The sequence below is a fragment of the Vulpes vulpes genome, chromosome 4 (genome assembly GCF_048418805.1).
Source record: "Vulpes vulpes isolate BD-2025 chromosome 4, VulVul3, whole genome shotgun sequence".
NCBI classification, from domain to species: domain Eukaryota; kingdom Metazoa; phylum Chordata; class Mammalia; order Carnivora; family Canidae; genus Vulpes; species Vulpes vulpes.
Window position 1 is genome coordinate 2763243 of NC_132783.1, and position 16325 is coordinate 2779567.

The 16325-nt window shown below is 38.1% G+C and overlaps 1 protein-coding gene across 2 annotated transcripts in view; it reads left to right on the plus strand.

The window, feature by feature from the left end:
* The window catches only part of MGAT4D (MGAT4 family member D), a 55043-nt gene that overhangs the window by 20082 nt on the left and 18636 nt on the right, over positions 1–16325 (plus strand). For both annotated transcript variants that reach the window (XM_072755199.1, XM_072755200.1), the window contains exons 4-7: positions 3360–3493; positions 6240–6286; positions 12536–12649; positions 14579–14654. In XM_072755199.1, the coding sequence (XP_072611300.1) occupies positions 3360–3493; positions 6240–6286; positions 12536–12649; positions 14579–14654 (371 nt within the window). The remainder of the gene's footprint in view (positions 1–3359; positions 3494–6239; positions 6287–12535; positions 12650–14578; positions 14655–16325) is intronic.

Sequence of the window (16325 nt, forward strand, 5' to 3'; positions counted from 1 at the left end):
GTCTTCTTTATTCTAGATTCTGAGTATATCTCAAATAATTTCTTCTCTCTACCCTCTGTAACTATTCCTTTTGAGCTTTCATTTCTTCCCCAGTGTATTGAAATAGACTTGTAAATTGACTACGGTCAATCCATTCTTCATACCCTCCTCAGAGCTTGTACTAAAATGTGTAACATCATGCTCAACTCTTGCTTAAAATCCTTTAGAAGATCCTCCCTCAGTGCATATAGGATGAAGTTGGCTCCTTAACATGGAGTGTGCACAGTAGACTGTATCTTTCAAATCTCAATTTTTGCCATTTCCCCTCCTTTTCAGCAACCCTAGAACCCTTACAATCCACATGCCTTCAATGAACACACCACCTCCTATCAACCATGATTAACTTGTCATGTAAGTCCCTTACTCAATAGGACTTTTCAGCTCAGTTGGCAACTTCTCTGTGCAGTCCTCCATGTCCTCAAGTAACCAGCTTCTCTCAGGTCCTAGGCCTTGGGGAGGAGCAACAGATAAGACGTGGCCTTCATCCTCCTACGGACACGTGAGAAAGCAGTTACAGTGTAAAGTGACCAGTGCTGTGACAAGGGAAATACGAGGTGGAACAAGTAATCCATACTTGTGGAATTAGGGAAGACTTTCTGGACAAAGTGCTGTTCACCTGAGTCAACCTTCATGACTCAGGTGAACAGAATTGGAATAGACTAAGTAGGGAAAAAGCGGGTGATGGATAGTGGAAAAAAGTAGAGGATATTCATCCAGGTAGAGGAAAAGAAATAGGAAAGGCCTAACAGCAAGAGGACCCAGGCAAAAAGTGTGGCATGTGTGCACAATTGGGGCTAGAAGTTATTAGCAGTATAACATGGGGCAGAGGCCAAATAATAAAGGGACTTGGCCATTCGCTGATTCACCCCAAATTTATTCCAATTATTATGTTTTCTAATAACATTTTTTTTATTAGATGATAAGTGCTATGTGGATGAACTAAGAGTATACAGCTGGTACACCCAACCTAGTTTAGAAAGAATGAATAATAGAATTAGCACAAGGAACCTGAAAAAGAGTGTTCCAGGTAGAGAAGGGATGATGTGTGCAAAGGCCTAGAGATGATAGAGTCCTGTTTGGTCAATCTGAGAAGCTGAAAGATTCTAAGACTGACTGACTTAGAGGATAATTGAAACAGAAAATGTAGGTCAGGACTAGGTCATTAAAAGCCTTGTAAATGTTTATAAACAGTATTTCTTACCCTAAGGCATTGGAAGTCACTTCAGGACTTGCATTTTATTTATTTTTTTTTAAAAAATTTTTATTTATTTATTCGAGAGAGAGAGAGAGGCAGAGACACAGGCAGAGGGAGAAGCAGGCTCCATGCAGGGAGCCCGACGTGGGACTCGATCCCATGTTTCCAGGATCACACCCTGGGCTGAAGGCAGCGCTAAACCGCTAAGCCCGGGGCTGCCCTAGGAATTGCATTTTAGAGTGGATCCCAAAGTTTGAAACTTGATTCCTGCCTCACGCTATCCATAAAAATCAGTTCCAGGTGGACTGTAGATCTAAATATAAAAGGCAAACAATAAAGCATCCAGACGATATTCAAGAGAATGTCTTTATGACCTGAAGATACAGACTTCTCAACAGGAATTGAAAAAGCACTAATTTTATGTAAAGGAGGAGATGGATAAATTGTACTCTATTAAAATTAAGAATTTCTTGGGGTGCCTCGGTGGCTCAGTCAAACATCTGCCTTCAGTTCAGGTTAGGAGTTCAGGGTCCTGGGATTGAGTCCTGCATCGGGCTCCTTGCTCAGTGGGGAGCTTGCTTCTCCCTCTCCTGCTTCCCCTTCCCCCTGCTTGTGCTGTGTCTCTATCAAATAAATAAAATCTTTTAAACAAATTAAGAATTTTTTTTTAAAAAAAGATTTTATTTATTTGAGAGCGAGCAAGAGAGAGAAAGAGCACAAGCAGGGTTGAGGGGTAGAGGGAGAAGCAGGCTCCCCCACTAAGCAGAGAGCCGCATGTGGGGCTCCATCCCAACCCAGAGATCATGATCTGAGCCGGAGGCAGGTGCTTAACCGACTGAGCCACCCAGGTACCCTAACAAAGAATTTCTGTTCATCAAGAGGTAAACATTGAAAAGGGAACCCAGGGATCCCTGGGTGGCGCAGCGGTTTGGCGCCTGCCTTTGGCCCAGGGCGCGATCCTGGAGACCCGGGATCGAATCCCACGTCGGGCTCCCGGTGCATGGAGCCTGCTTTTCCCTCTGCCTGTGTCTCTGCCTCTCTCTCTGTCTCTCTGTGACTATCATAAATAAAAATTAAAAAAAAAAAAGAAAAGGGAACCCAGAGTGGGAGATATTTGTAAGACACGTAACTAATAAAGCGTTCATATTCAGAATCTATAAAGAGCATTAATAAATAAGAAAAATCCAGACAACTCAATAGAGAAACAGGTAAGAGCTTAAACAGGGATTTCACAAAAGAATGTCCAAAGACCAATAAACATATGAAAATATGTTCGAACTCCATAGTAATCAGGGAAATAACTAATTCTTACTGTTCTCACTGAAGTTCAATAGTTTTTTGTTACATTTAAATGCTTCTCAGTCTTGTATACCAGAGCCCTGATTGTTTTGACAAATTTTTGCTACTTTTATTGCTTTTTTAGAGAGAAGAATTTCTGAGTTCCCTACTTAGCCATTCTAGAAGTTCTTATCCCCATCTTGAAGGTGGGGAAATTGAGGCTGGAGAGGCTGTGTATCTTACCCAAGTTCATACACCCAGGATTGGTGTTGAGTTTGGGCAAACTTTACTGATATAATCTTAGTATCTATATAGGATGACATGAGATCTGTTCTCCCATTGTTCCAGTCAATATTGAGCAATGAAAATAACTTAGGATCATGGATTCATTCCATCAAATCACTTGGAAATTACTTCATGCATTTTTTTTTCACAGATGAAAATATTTCATAGTATTTTCTGTTTTGAGCTCCAGCATCTCCTTAGGAACAGAAGTAGAGAATCTGCCAATGTGTGACATTTTGTACCCAAGTTAAGTAAAAGCTAAAATAAATGGAGAGTGGTTAGTTTTATTTTTCACTACACTGAAACCCTCCAACATGAGAACATCTTGGAGTCTACTGAATGCATTTACTAACAGTCCACTACAAATTGGAATTTGCTCAAGCAGAAAATGAACTTAGTGATAAAAATTAATAGTAGTTTGGGTACTTCTTGTAATATAGTTTCAGACACTCTTTATGACCAAAGAATTAACCCAAACATAGTAATAAGCATAGATATTAATGATGAATTATATTTTTTCTCTGTGGCTTGAAATGATGATTCCATGCTCCTATGTCTGCAGTCTCTTTTGCACTGGGTATTTCCACTGTTAACAGAGGGAATCAAAGTTACCTGAGTCAAACACTGAATTATGTTGTCTCCAGGATGTCTCCTTCAGAAGAGAAGGACTCTGTGGTGATTGTCTCTGTTGCAGATGTACGTATGAAAAATAAGTGGCTTTCCTCATGCCCAGCCTGTGGTCTCCAAATACCCTTCCTTGATGGTAATCACTGTATCGTTTTGGATTTTTTTCCTTAAATTTAAAAAAGCAATTCATAGATGCCTTTTTTGGATAGCAGACAATGTATTCAGTACTAATTTGGCACCACTGAGAAGGAATTAAATACATCAGTCTAAAAAGAAAATATAGTGGTTCATGTGGAGAAATAAGATTATGTTGTTAAATATATTACCAGGAGCCCTGCATACTATATGATACAGAACTTATATTTACAAACAGAACATTAAAATTAAAATTGAAGCTGGAGTAATAAAACTTGCCAGCCCAATAAAAGGTAGGTATATGAACCGAGATAATTTATATTAACTTAAGTAACAATAACCGTCATGAATATTGAGGAACTCCTTTCTATGTGTGAAGGATTGTAGACAATTTTTATATACATTATTTGTGGCTCACATTACATCCTTGTAAAGTGGGTGTGGCTATTTTACAGGTGAAGAAACTGGAGCTTATAGAAAGTAAGTTGCCCAGTAATTAATACATCAGATTCAAATCTATGTCTAATGGCACCCAAATTTTCTATCTTCTAACGCCATGTGAAAGCTTATATAAAGCACTGTATAAATATTAAAATTATAAAGCCTTTTGGAGAGGGAGTTTGGCAACTTGTACTAGATTTAAAATGTGTATATCCTTTATATCAGAAACCTCAATTCTGGGAAGTTATCTTAGGGAGATAATCAGGCAAGAATTCCAAAATAATAAAAAATTGACAGAATATACGGTAGTTGAGAACACTTAAACTAAATCTAGATTGCCAAGGTTCAAATGCCTTGGCTGGTTCAAAAGTCATTTTTTGGCTTGTGAACTTGAACAAGTTCCATCATTTTTCTATGCTTCACTTTTTTTCTTTGCAAAACAGTGATAATAATATCATCTATGTCATAGGGTTGTTTTGTCAATTAAATTAGCTATTTAAAGTATTTAGAATGATGCATGGCATGTAGAGAGTGTCCAATAAGTAATTATTTCAAGGATTTTCAGTGCACTGTGCTTTTTAAAAGCATAATATTGGAAACCACCAAAAATATGTATCAATAAGAGGCTGATTAAATCCTTATGTCTACATTGCAGTAATCTGCAGTGCAATTTTAACCATGGAAAAGAGAATGAATAGCTACATATATTTACTGACATAAAATGATATCCATATCATATTGTTGAGTGGGAAAACATTGCAGAACATCACATCTAACATAATATTATCTACGTAAAATGTGATAGAAGGAAGGAGGTAAAAAATATACAGAGAAAATATATAAAGAAAAAAGAAAATGAGCAAACCTTGGAATAATGGTCTCCAAAATATAAATAATGGTTATCTCTGGATTGGAGGGATCTTTATTGTCCTTTATATATTCTTTTCTCTATTTGAATTTTCTATAATAAACATGTCTTTGGATGCAGAAAAAAACTCAAAAAACAAAAACAATAGAATAATTAAGAGGAAAATATAAATAAAAGATTAATCTAATTAATAAATAAATTAAACATTCTGTCCAAGTTTAATTTCTTAATATTGAAAGCATATACATAATCTCCAAATGTTTTGTCACATTTCTGTACATTAAATATTACAATCTTTATTTCTTTGCTGCTGACACAGTGCACATGTACTTAAAATGTTTAGGCGAGTAATAAAATATTAAGGACAAATGTTAAATGGAATGTAGAATGCTTAAGAAGTGTAACTTTAGTATTAGGTTTAAAATACAAAATATTTCAGTGTAACAAATAGCTGGTGAGTCAATCGATGGCTGTCTCAAGAACCTTAGGTACTGTCATAGAGTTATCTGCATACATCATGATGGATATTTTAAAATAAACAATCTGACTATAAACTTTTAGGGTACTCAGATTTGACAATAGAACTGTCATTATTCAAAAATTTTCAGAATTTTGTATTAGGAATGCTTGGGGCCCTGAGGCAATGTTGTGTGAAGGCCATCATTTTTGTAAAAAAAAAAAAAAAAATCTGAGAATGTACTATCAAAAGCTATTTACATAGGAATCTTTTCATCTAATATAGCACAGAATTTGATAAAGAGTAGGCACACAAGGTTTGCTGATGGAAGAAAATTTGGGAATTAAGCTGAGTAATACTGTCTGGAAAGCTGGTATAATTTTGAGTACTTTTATTATCATAAAATGAAGACATTTTCAAAAAGGGCAGTTTTTAGACAAAACTGTTTTAGATACATAGGCTTTTGCATGCTAATTTTTATTTTATTTTAAAGATTTATTTTTTTATTCATGAGAGACACAGAGAGAGACAGAGACATAGGCAAAGGGAGAAGCAGGCTCCCTGTGGGGAGCCCAATGTGGGACTAGATCCCAGGACCCCAGGATCATGCCCTGAGCCAAAAGCAGACGCTCAACGGTTGAGCCACAGAGGCACCCTGCATGCTAATATTTAAGTGTTAAATAATGTATAGTGATATTTTGTACTGTGACAAAGGAAGAATGAAATCTTTTCAGTACTGAAGTCAGATCTTTTAGACACATGGATATTTTAAATTCTTTTATAGAGGGCGGAAAAATAAAAAAATTAGGACACGGTAACATTCCATATATAAACTAGACTTATGTGTAGCAACCATACAGCAGCGAAACTATTAAGCATGCTTAATTTCAGTCAAATACTTTTCTCATTTTTAGAGAAATGAAGATTATTTAAAATATGTTGTGGACATGATTACAAAAAGGTAAGTACTGTCTGATAAGTTTAAAAATAGCTGTTCTTTCATTTTTCTATTTTTTTTCTGCCCAGTTATATTACTTTATTAGTGATCATATCCATTTTGATGAGTGTAGCTGTATAGAAAGAACTACTGAGATCTGCAGGTAGTTCTAAGCTGTAATCAACTATAGCTTATGATTTTCCCCAATTTTGCAGGTTGTCTGCTTAATTAAATCCACCTTTTTCATGTTATTATCATTGTATCTCTTCTCCATGAAATCCACTTCCTCTGACAGAAGCCTGCTAGATTCTTTTTTAAGCATTTTTGTGTACCTTACTGTATGCAGTGACGTTCTCCACTTCTGTTTACAATCTGCTGGATGTAACCCTGGAGATGCAAGCACATGATGATGAACCAACATTGTTAGTTATCAAGCAAGATGCTGTGGAATGGACCCAGCCTTTCAGATCTTTATGTTCCAGTGGGTAATACACCTGGTAAAAACCAATCACAACAGGGACGCTGGTGTTTTGTATTGGTATAGGGAGGGCAGTGGAAAACACGTAGAGGAGGAAGCATTTTACTCTGCCTGCAAGATACGAAGAAGGTAATAATTGAGCTGAGTGTGAAGGTGTAAGAGGATACTCTTAAAGCAGATAAAAGGAGAAAGGGAATGCTTGGCAAATAGGATTGCTTGAGAAGGCAGAAAGGCCTAAAAGGAGCATGCTAGATTTATGGAAAAAGAAGTATATCCTGGAGTGTGGATATTTGAGATTAAGGAAGGAGTATGAGTAGGAGTTAATTAAGACAGGCTGGCATAAGGTCATGAAGAGCCTTCGGGAACATGCTAAGGATCATGCACTTGATGCTACAGACCTGGGTTGCAAGCATGGCCTTCAAGCTGAATCTGGCCAACAGACCAGACCATTTGGCTTCACTAGCAAAGTGTTTTGTTTCCTTACCAAACAGCTCAAGGGGAGGAGGCAAAGTTATTTTAGTCAAAAGAATTCCAGCTCGTAACTGTAGAAAGAATCGAATCAGAAAATCACCGTTTTGAAACAGTTGGTTCAGGCAGGTCGTTAAGTGACATGTGGCTGGAGAACTTTAGGAGGAAGGCCTACCTGCCAGCATCCAAACAGGAAAACCCTTTGGTAGTTGAGATGGAGGGAATTCAAAGGATTGGTCAAAAAAAGTGTTTACAGGGGCTGAGAGAACAAAAGAGAAGAAGGGAAATGGGAGAAGCCTAAAGGGAGATGGCTTACAGCTAGCTCAAGGTCTGATGGTGGCTGCGCCCCGCTGCTGTGCTACCCACGGGGGCCTCTGTCGCAGGGCCACCCCCGTGGACCCCACTCCTGGGGGGCCTTCACCGAGCCCCAAGGTAGGAAGAACAGCCTCTCTTGCTGCCCCCCGCAGGTGGAACCCAGCAGGATCCAGCTAGCGAGGGCCCGGGGTTGGCGTGCAGACCCCCTGCCCCTGCGATACCGGCAGAGCACAATTGTGAGACCAAGCTGAGAGCAGGCAGGCAAGCCCGAGGTGGGCTCAGGTGCCCCCAGCTCAACCCCGGGTCAGCCTCAGTGTCCCTGGATGCCAGACATACGTTTGGGTCTTCTGATGTGTAGCTAGTGAAATACAGTGAAATCATGGCGATTTCCCACCGCCCTCCAAAATACAATATAACACAACACAAGACAGAACAGGCTTTTTTAAATGTTTGTGAGTTTCAGAGGTAGAATTCAGTGATTTGTCTGTTGCATGTAACACCCAGTGCTCATCAGATATTTTGTGCCCTCCCTGGTCACCTCCCCTCCAGCAATCCTCTGTGGTTCCTAGAGTTAGGCTCTCATGGTTTGCCTCCCTCTCTGTTTTCCTCTAATCTTATTTTTCCTTCCCTTCCCCTATATTCATCTGTTTGTTTGTTTTTTAAGATTTTTTGTTTACTCATGAGAGACCCAGAGAGAGAGGCAGAGACACAAGCAGAGGGAGAAGCAGGCTCCCTGTGGAAAGCCAGATGGGGGACTCGATTCCAGGACCCTGGGAGTAGGCAGATGCTCAACTGCTGAGCTACCAGGTGTCCCCCCGCCCCCACCTTTTAAAAAAAGATTTTATCTTTTTGTTTCTTAAATTCCACATATGAGTGATATCATGTGTTCAAGACCGAATGACCTTTAATCTAAAGTCCAGTTTAGAGTGTACACAGTGATTAGAGGAAGCAGTCTGTAGTAATCACTAGGATTCAAGACATTGTAGAAGATAGTTGATCCAGTTCTTTTCAAAAAGATAGTTGAGGGAAAAAAAAAATAAAAGCTGAAATACCTGGTCTGGAAAATAGATTTTAAAAAGAACCCAGAGATAACAGCTTATTATAAGAGGATCTTATGTGGTTACTTATTTGAACACCATCCCCCACCCCACCTTTACCCATTCACCTGTTAGATACTTTTTAGGGTACTGAGGATATTTGAATATCAACTGAATATTATGTGATATTAAATAGCTATTCTTAGTCTTGTAAGGTGTGATAATGGCATGTAGTTGTGTAAATGTCCTTTTTGATTTGACACTGAAAAATTAAAGGGTGAGAAATGATACCTAGGATTTCTTTTAAAATACTTCAACACCAAAAAGGGGGCTGTATGGATGAAACAAACGTAGTAAAAATGAATGGTTGAAATCAGGTGATTTGGGATTCATCGTAGTCCCACTTTTCAGTGTGTGTGAGGTAATTTTCAAAATAAAAATTTAAAGAATTGAGTTAGACTGTTCTCAGCAACCTCAACTGATGGGGAGAGGTGTTAAACCAGAGCAGCCTTAGGGTGTTTGGGGAGGTCTGGAGATGGGAGCACCAGGAGTGGTTTTATATGTGCTCTCATCCCCCGGGAGGAAGCTGATGGGCAAGGTCTAGGGGGAGTTGGATGCAAGATACACATGGAAGGATTTAGACAGGACTAAGCTAAGATAAAGGGGGGAAAGATAAAAACAGGTGAAGGAGCAGAAAAAAAATGATTAGTCTGAGAAAGACGGTGAAATGAAAGCATTCCCTCCTTAAAGGGTTTTTTTTTCCTCTGTGAAAGAAAGCTGAGAGGTGTGCTGAGAATGAGGATTTTATTAGCAGTGAACTTGAACTTGAGAGTGGTGGTGAAGCCTGAGAGGAGTAGATGATGTTATGGAAGGAGATAGAACTGGGCAAGATCAACTAAAACATCCTTGTCTGTCTCGTTTTACCCAAAAAAAGGTTCCCCAGGAAAAAAAAGTTGCCTCATACTTGAATCCTTAAAGTGTTCTCATATTCCAGGACGCCTTCTCTTGGTTGCTTTATTCTGCATCATAGACCACTGTTTGGAGAAGACACATTAGCCTGAAATGACTTAAGTCTATGCTGGTTTGGTGTCCTTATAAGGGAGTCTTAACAGAATCAGTTACAAAGCAGGCAGAGGTTTATAAACAATTCCTGGAGATATGTTTGCATACTTGCAAATTTTTTGAAGATGACTTTCAAAAAGTATTATAGTATGTGGTTACTTGTGAGGACCACAGTAAAAATACTTGATGTAGACAGACACTTGTGTTTTCTATGAAATGTGCAAAGACAATGTCACTAAGTAGAATTTTAGTTAGACTTGATGATCATATGTTAGATGATTCAAAAAGAGATTCTCATGGTGATAAGAATGTTAATGTTAACAATGCAGGATAAAGAGTTGGAATAAAATTGTTTAATTATTTTGTGAGAATAGAGTAAAACTAATTTTTAAATAGATATTATAGAATATGCAATTTAAATGAGATTGTTAATATAGATTCATAACTTTTCATTTATATACCTAAATTTTATATATTTAATTAAGCCAAGACCCTTTTTCTAGGTCTTCTCATTGGGGTTAAGAGAGATTGCTCTATATTTTATTGATCCTACATTTGAGACTATATAGTAATTGTTAAAGGACCAACTAAGGTTATGTACGACCTTATATGAGGTTGTATATAACTGTGTACTTTATATAAAATGATAAAGCTGTAAAGTTTCCACTTTTTTATAACTATAAAGTAAAATCATTCATTTATAATGGCAACGATGTACAGTTTATACTATTTCTCTAGTCATTGGCAACTAGCAGGCCTGGTATCATTGTCTCAAGGACTTTTGATGCTATCCATAACCTAACAAGCTAGAAAAGATTTGAGGAATCCTAGAAAGGTGTCACCACACAGAATTTCAAAAGTCTTGCTTAAGACAGACTAAATAAAGCTGAGCCTCGGATCTTCCTCTTTATCTATAATGGGAAATTATACCATCAAGATAGAAATTACTTGTAACTTGACTTTTGTTGCTTTGGGACTTGGTATGAAATTTTCTAGAGGACAAAATTTACTTAGAAGCGTCTGCAATCCAAACTTTCTGATGATTGTATATACTGCAACTTGAGGTTATTTTTGCTCGTCTATGCTATTCTGAGTTGCTGTATGAAGTTATGCAATTTCATTTTTTAAAATGTAGATATTATGTTACTAACCCCAAATCAACTAGAATTCCTCAGTCTTTTCTTCCATACCAACATTTTCTGCTCCTCAAGAAACATACTAAAATAAGCTTTTGGAAAACTTTCCATTTGATATACCATAAAATATGAAGAGCCAATAAGACTTTCATGCTCCCCATGTACACTTCCCCCATAAATAAATAAATAAATAAATAAACAAACAAACAAACAAACAAACAAATAACCAGGAAATCTTCCACTGGTGCATAGAGCTGAGAAGAATTGAGTGCGTGTAGAACAATTCTTTTTCTGCAAGAGTATGTAGTGCTATTCCAGTTTTACAGATGAAGAACCTGAAGGTCAGAGAAGGTAAATGACTTGCTTAAAGTTTGTCAGTGAAGGAAGCAAAGTTGGTAGAGACCCTTTTCTGGGTCTAAACCCTACCTGCTCTCTAGCGGGTAGCTGCTGCTTCCCCAGGCTCCTGACACATGTCTATGATGAAACATTTGGAAATCATTTAAAAAGCAAATGAAAGGAGCATAATTGTCCACATTCCAATGGCACAGGGAGGCAACACAGCCGCATGTTCTCCTGTCTGTAGGTGACCTAACAACAGAGTCACAGGGATTGGGCACCAACAGACTTTGAAAGGAACAGTGAGACGACGATATGCATTTGTCATTTATGTAGTGATTTGTGAGCTGAAGAGCCCGAAGCGAGTTTGTACTGTATGGGCTTGTTCACGGTTAATACAGTAGGATGAGCCAAATTCCAACAGTGTGGTTGAGGGATACATGTCATTTAACTAAGACATGGTAACTGGGGTTCCCATAGTGGAATTGGGCAAAGTGGGGGCTGCCTATTTTGCACGTAATTGAGATTGTGCATATAAAACTCCCATCTTGCGTTTTCACTATTAGCACAGAACAAACATTTTCTTGAGGTTTTAACATTTTAATAAATATTCTAATGCCTAAGTTTTAATCCCATTTAAAGTCATAATGTCTATCTCCAAAGGAAAACCGTTTAAAATGCTCTACTTGGTATGGCCCATCCTTTACCTCGATGGCACAAGATGTGTATTACAGCTTTTGTGAGCAATATTTTGTGCATTTTAATGATGTCCTAGTTGGTTTATAAATATTAACTTTTAAAAATAAAGATTCAAAAAGCATACATAGTCATCCAGTGAATTTTGGACAAGAGTCACACTGAATCCTTGCTTGCTATGAGGAGTCTATAGCTTCAGCAGCCACGATACTAGTCAGTAGGACTCTTACTACTCTAAACAATGCACTTTATTTTCATTTTTTTAAAGATTTTAGTTATTCATTCATGAGAGACAGAGAGGCAGAGACATGGGCTTTGAGAGAGGCAGGCTCCCTGTGGGGGGGCCCAATGCACCTCAACCACTGAGCCACCCAGGCATCCCCAAACTATGCATTTTAAAAAATCATCTAATGTTTTATGCTAATTTATTAGTTCCATTATTTTGAATCTTTTAGAGTACATATCTAATTGTAAACTTGCAAAAAAATTAAATGCCTGTAATTTTTATGAGACTAAATTAAATTTATATTGTATATTTTAACTTTTTGTTATGTTGCTCACTAATTTATAAAAGAAATACTTTGGCTAAAAAGTATTAGTTTCATAATGTGGATATCGTGTATCAACGTGAGAAAATTCGAATAAAAATATTATGTGGACAGGCATGAGGACATTCTTTTGAAGTATTTGCTATTTTGGTAAATCAAAAATTGAGTTGCAAGCTTCCATTTACTTCTGTTTACAGATTCAAAAGGCAACTTAAGTCTGGATCCTTAGAAGTCATTTCAATACCTGCCTTTTTTTATCCAAACATATTACCTCTCACACAGTCAACTGAGGACTCGGGAAAATTAGAGAGGTATGACATATTACCTTAAATAACTTCATCCGTTGTAATGTTGGAACCAGCCTCTAATAGATCCCATTTCAAACACCGCCAGCTCCTACTAGCTTGCAAGAGCTGACTGTGCGCATTACTTCCCAATCTGCATTCAGCGACATCAAGTTGGTAGCATGAAATCAGCCCTGGTAGGAGCATTTACACCATGGAAATGGGCAAAAGCTAAAAATCGTGGCTCACCCCCACCCCATTACGGGAAGAATGAGTTGTTAAACATTTACCAACAGCACACCATTGATTATCTATGTTCACGTTTTCAGCCAGTAATTAGCAAGGGCATAAGGATGGGAGAAAGAAAGTGTGGGGTTATAAATTATTACATGTACATTCTAGTTACAACTTTTTTTCTGTTTACTGGTCATGCTAGACAGGTAATGTAGCCTTTGTATTAGCTTCCTCACCTTTCCAGTGTGCATGATAAAATCTACTTTATACATTTGGAAAAGTCATTGTAAGAATAAAATATGATCGTGTTTATGAAAGAATTTTGAAGAATTTAAAGGTCTATACGTGTATATAGGATCACTTTGTTTGATTATAAATGTATTGTAAGAAATGTAATAGTTTGGTTTCTCAGAACTTTAAAAGGAATGTCAAAATTAAGAAAAAAATCCAATCCCAGGAAACTTGTGAGCTTTCGTTTTGTTTTACAATAATAAATGGCATGTCAGAGTTTGGACATCTCTTAAGGGTTTTGTTTTGCTTTGAATTAAGTAATCGGTTCTTAGGTCGCAGGGAGACATTCTAGATCCTGTTTTTTCTTTCTGCTCTTTCTGTCTCTATCATATAGAGACATCTCATCATTTCTGTCTCTATCATAATTTCTTCTTTTGTAAAAAATCTCTGCCTCATCCCTCTCATCCCCATTCCTCTGCCTTCGACTTAGTTCAGGCCATTCACGATTTATTTGTTTTCCCTAAGCCTTGCCTAATCTGGCCTCTCTCTTCTAATTCATTCTCCGGAAGGTAACCAAGAAGAATCCCTTTTCATAGGAGATCAGGTCCAACTTTCTTCATGATCTGGCCTTTATACCCACCTTACCATCGTCAGATTTTTTTTTTTTAAACAACTTTTTTTTTTAAATTTTTATTTATTTATGATAGTCACAGAGACAGAGAGAGAGAGAGGCAGAGACACAGGCAGAGGGAGAAGCAGGCTCCATGCACCGGGAGCCTGAGGTGGGATTTGATCCCGGGTCTCCAGGATCGCGCCCTGGGCCAAAGGCAGGCGCCAAACCGCTGCGCCACCCAGGGATCCCCATCGTCAGATTTTTCCATCCACTCCTGGTGCTCTGGATCTAAGGTGGCATGTGCTCCCACACATTTCATGCCTTTGCAATTCCAGTCCTCTCACTGAATGCCCGGCTTCCTGAGCCACCTGGCCCATCTTATTTTACATCATCATTGCCAGTGTCTCTATATAGCAGTTCTTTCATTGTTCTGACTTTATTATTTTTCTGTCTTTTCATACTGGATTATGAAACCCAGAAGGGCAGACCTGCATCGTGTCTTGTTCTTTGTATCTTCGGGAACTGGGCTAATACTTAGCTTAGTAATAGATTAGAATAATTTAGTTTCTTCTTTCTTTTATTTGAACAAGACCTAAGATTAGAAAGAGTATTAACTTTACTACACAGATCAAAATTTAACTGACCAAAATGTAAAATAAATAGATTGTGCTTATCCTAGTTTAGTGATGGCAGATACGGTACACTGGGTAAAGATGGGGAACACTGTAATATAACTTCTCAGCATAACATTCAATTTTACTTACTGTAGATAGTACTCTATATTAGTAAAGGGTAAAAAATTGATTACTGAAATGTGCTTATAAATAAGAATTACATAATAATGACAAATATTAACAGATTTTATTACTTATCTTTAGTTGGCGCATCAAACAAGTACTGGATTTTTGTTTTTTGATGTTGTATGCCCAACCCAAGGCTAAGTATTATTTACAGGTAAGACCATGGTGTGTGTGTGTGCGTGTGTGTGTGTGTGTGTGTGTGTGTGATTTAAAGTGGAGGTATGTTCTCCTTCCCTTTTGGTTCCTTCCTTCCTCATTATATTCCTCCACCTTACTTTTTATTCAGAAAATAGAAAATAATCGCTATATCAAAGTTCCAAAAAAAAGTTTAAGGTTGATTTTAAAAAAAGAAGATTTTGCTTATTTACTTGACACACACACACACACACACACACACACACAGAGAGAGAGAGAGAGCACAAGCAGGGGAGCTGGAGAGGGAGAAGCAGACTCCCCGCTGAGTAGGGAGCCCAATATGGGGCTTGGTCCCAGGCCCCCGGGATCATGACCTGAGCTGCAGGCAGATGCTTAACCGACTGAGCCCCCCAGGCGTCCCAGAGTTGATTTTATATAAGTCTTCTTGCTGGGTTTACTATTAACAGAGGAGATTATAGATACCTGAAGCAAACTGAAAAGAAATTCTCAAATTAGAAAAAATAGAAATTGTACTTCCTACATTTCTCTTCCCACAGGCTTATTACATTAAGCAGACCTATTTGAACGCATCTTAGATGTCAGATAGTGTGTCTGCCTACCTTGGCTCGCATTGTATGTTCTTCCCAGTTCTACAGTGCCTCACCGTATTTCTGAAATAAATCAATTATATATCACTGGTACTCCCTGAATTGTGGCACACTGTTAAACAATAGGGTTATGTTTCCCAGCAGTGAGTCTGTGCCTTACTACATGTGACAAAGTGCAGTTGTAAGAGGAGTTTGTAAGATACCATTGGAGAAGAGAGAATGTTATAAAGTCCCGAAGCAGGATTCTCTCTTTTACTGGCAGAAAAAAGAAATCCCTTTTGATTCCTAGCTAGTGGAATGTAACAGAAACACGAGATCCAGCCAGTGTGTTCTTCCCAATTTGAAAAAGCACCAATTCTTTTTTGTGCTTAGAGACTTTCACGTTTTTGTGAGTCATTTAGGATGGCCTCTTAGTGCATAGATTACACATAACATATATGAAATTAAAAAAAGAAAATTCTAATTTCCCCTTTCCCCTCTCTTATTATGGAGAACTATTTTTAGGCTTGCCTGCACCATCATTCTACAGAGCTAGTTGTGGATGACAATGCCAATTCCCCCTTTGTCATCTCTATGCCAGCCACATTTCCTGGCAAGAGGACATGGCACCTGTCATCTCAAACATAAACCTGCGTGGCCTTAAATTAGAAACTGCAGTATTTGTAAGGATGAAAATGGATTCAAATAAGTTTTTTTCAGTGAGGAGTTAGATTGAAAAAAAAAAAGAAAAGGAGTTAGATTGAGCGTTCCATATTAGTGTTTAGGAAACAAACAGATGATCTCTGGTCTCAGAACCTGAAAGTGAAAACCAATTAACAGTAAATACCCTGGGATCCCTGGGTGGCGCAGCGGTTTAGCGCCTGCCTTTGGCCCAGGGCGCGATCCTGGAGACCCGGGATCGAATCCCACATCGGGCTCCCGGTGCATGGAGCCTGCTTCTCCCTCTGCCTGTGTCTCTGCCTCTCTCTCTCTCTCTGTGTGTGTGACTATCATAAATAAATAAAAATTAAAAAAAAACAGTAAATACCCTAAGTGACTTGAACTAAAAATAAAATTTACCTCATAAAAAGGTTTTCTTCAGT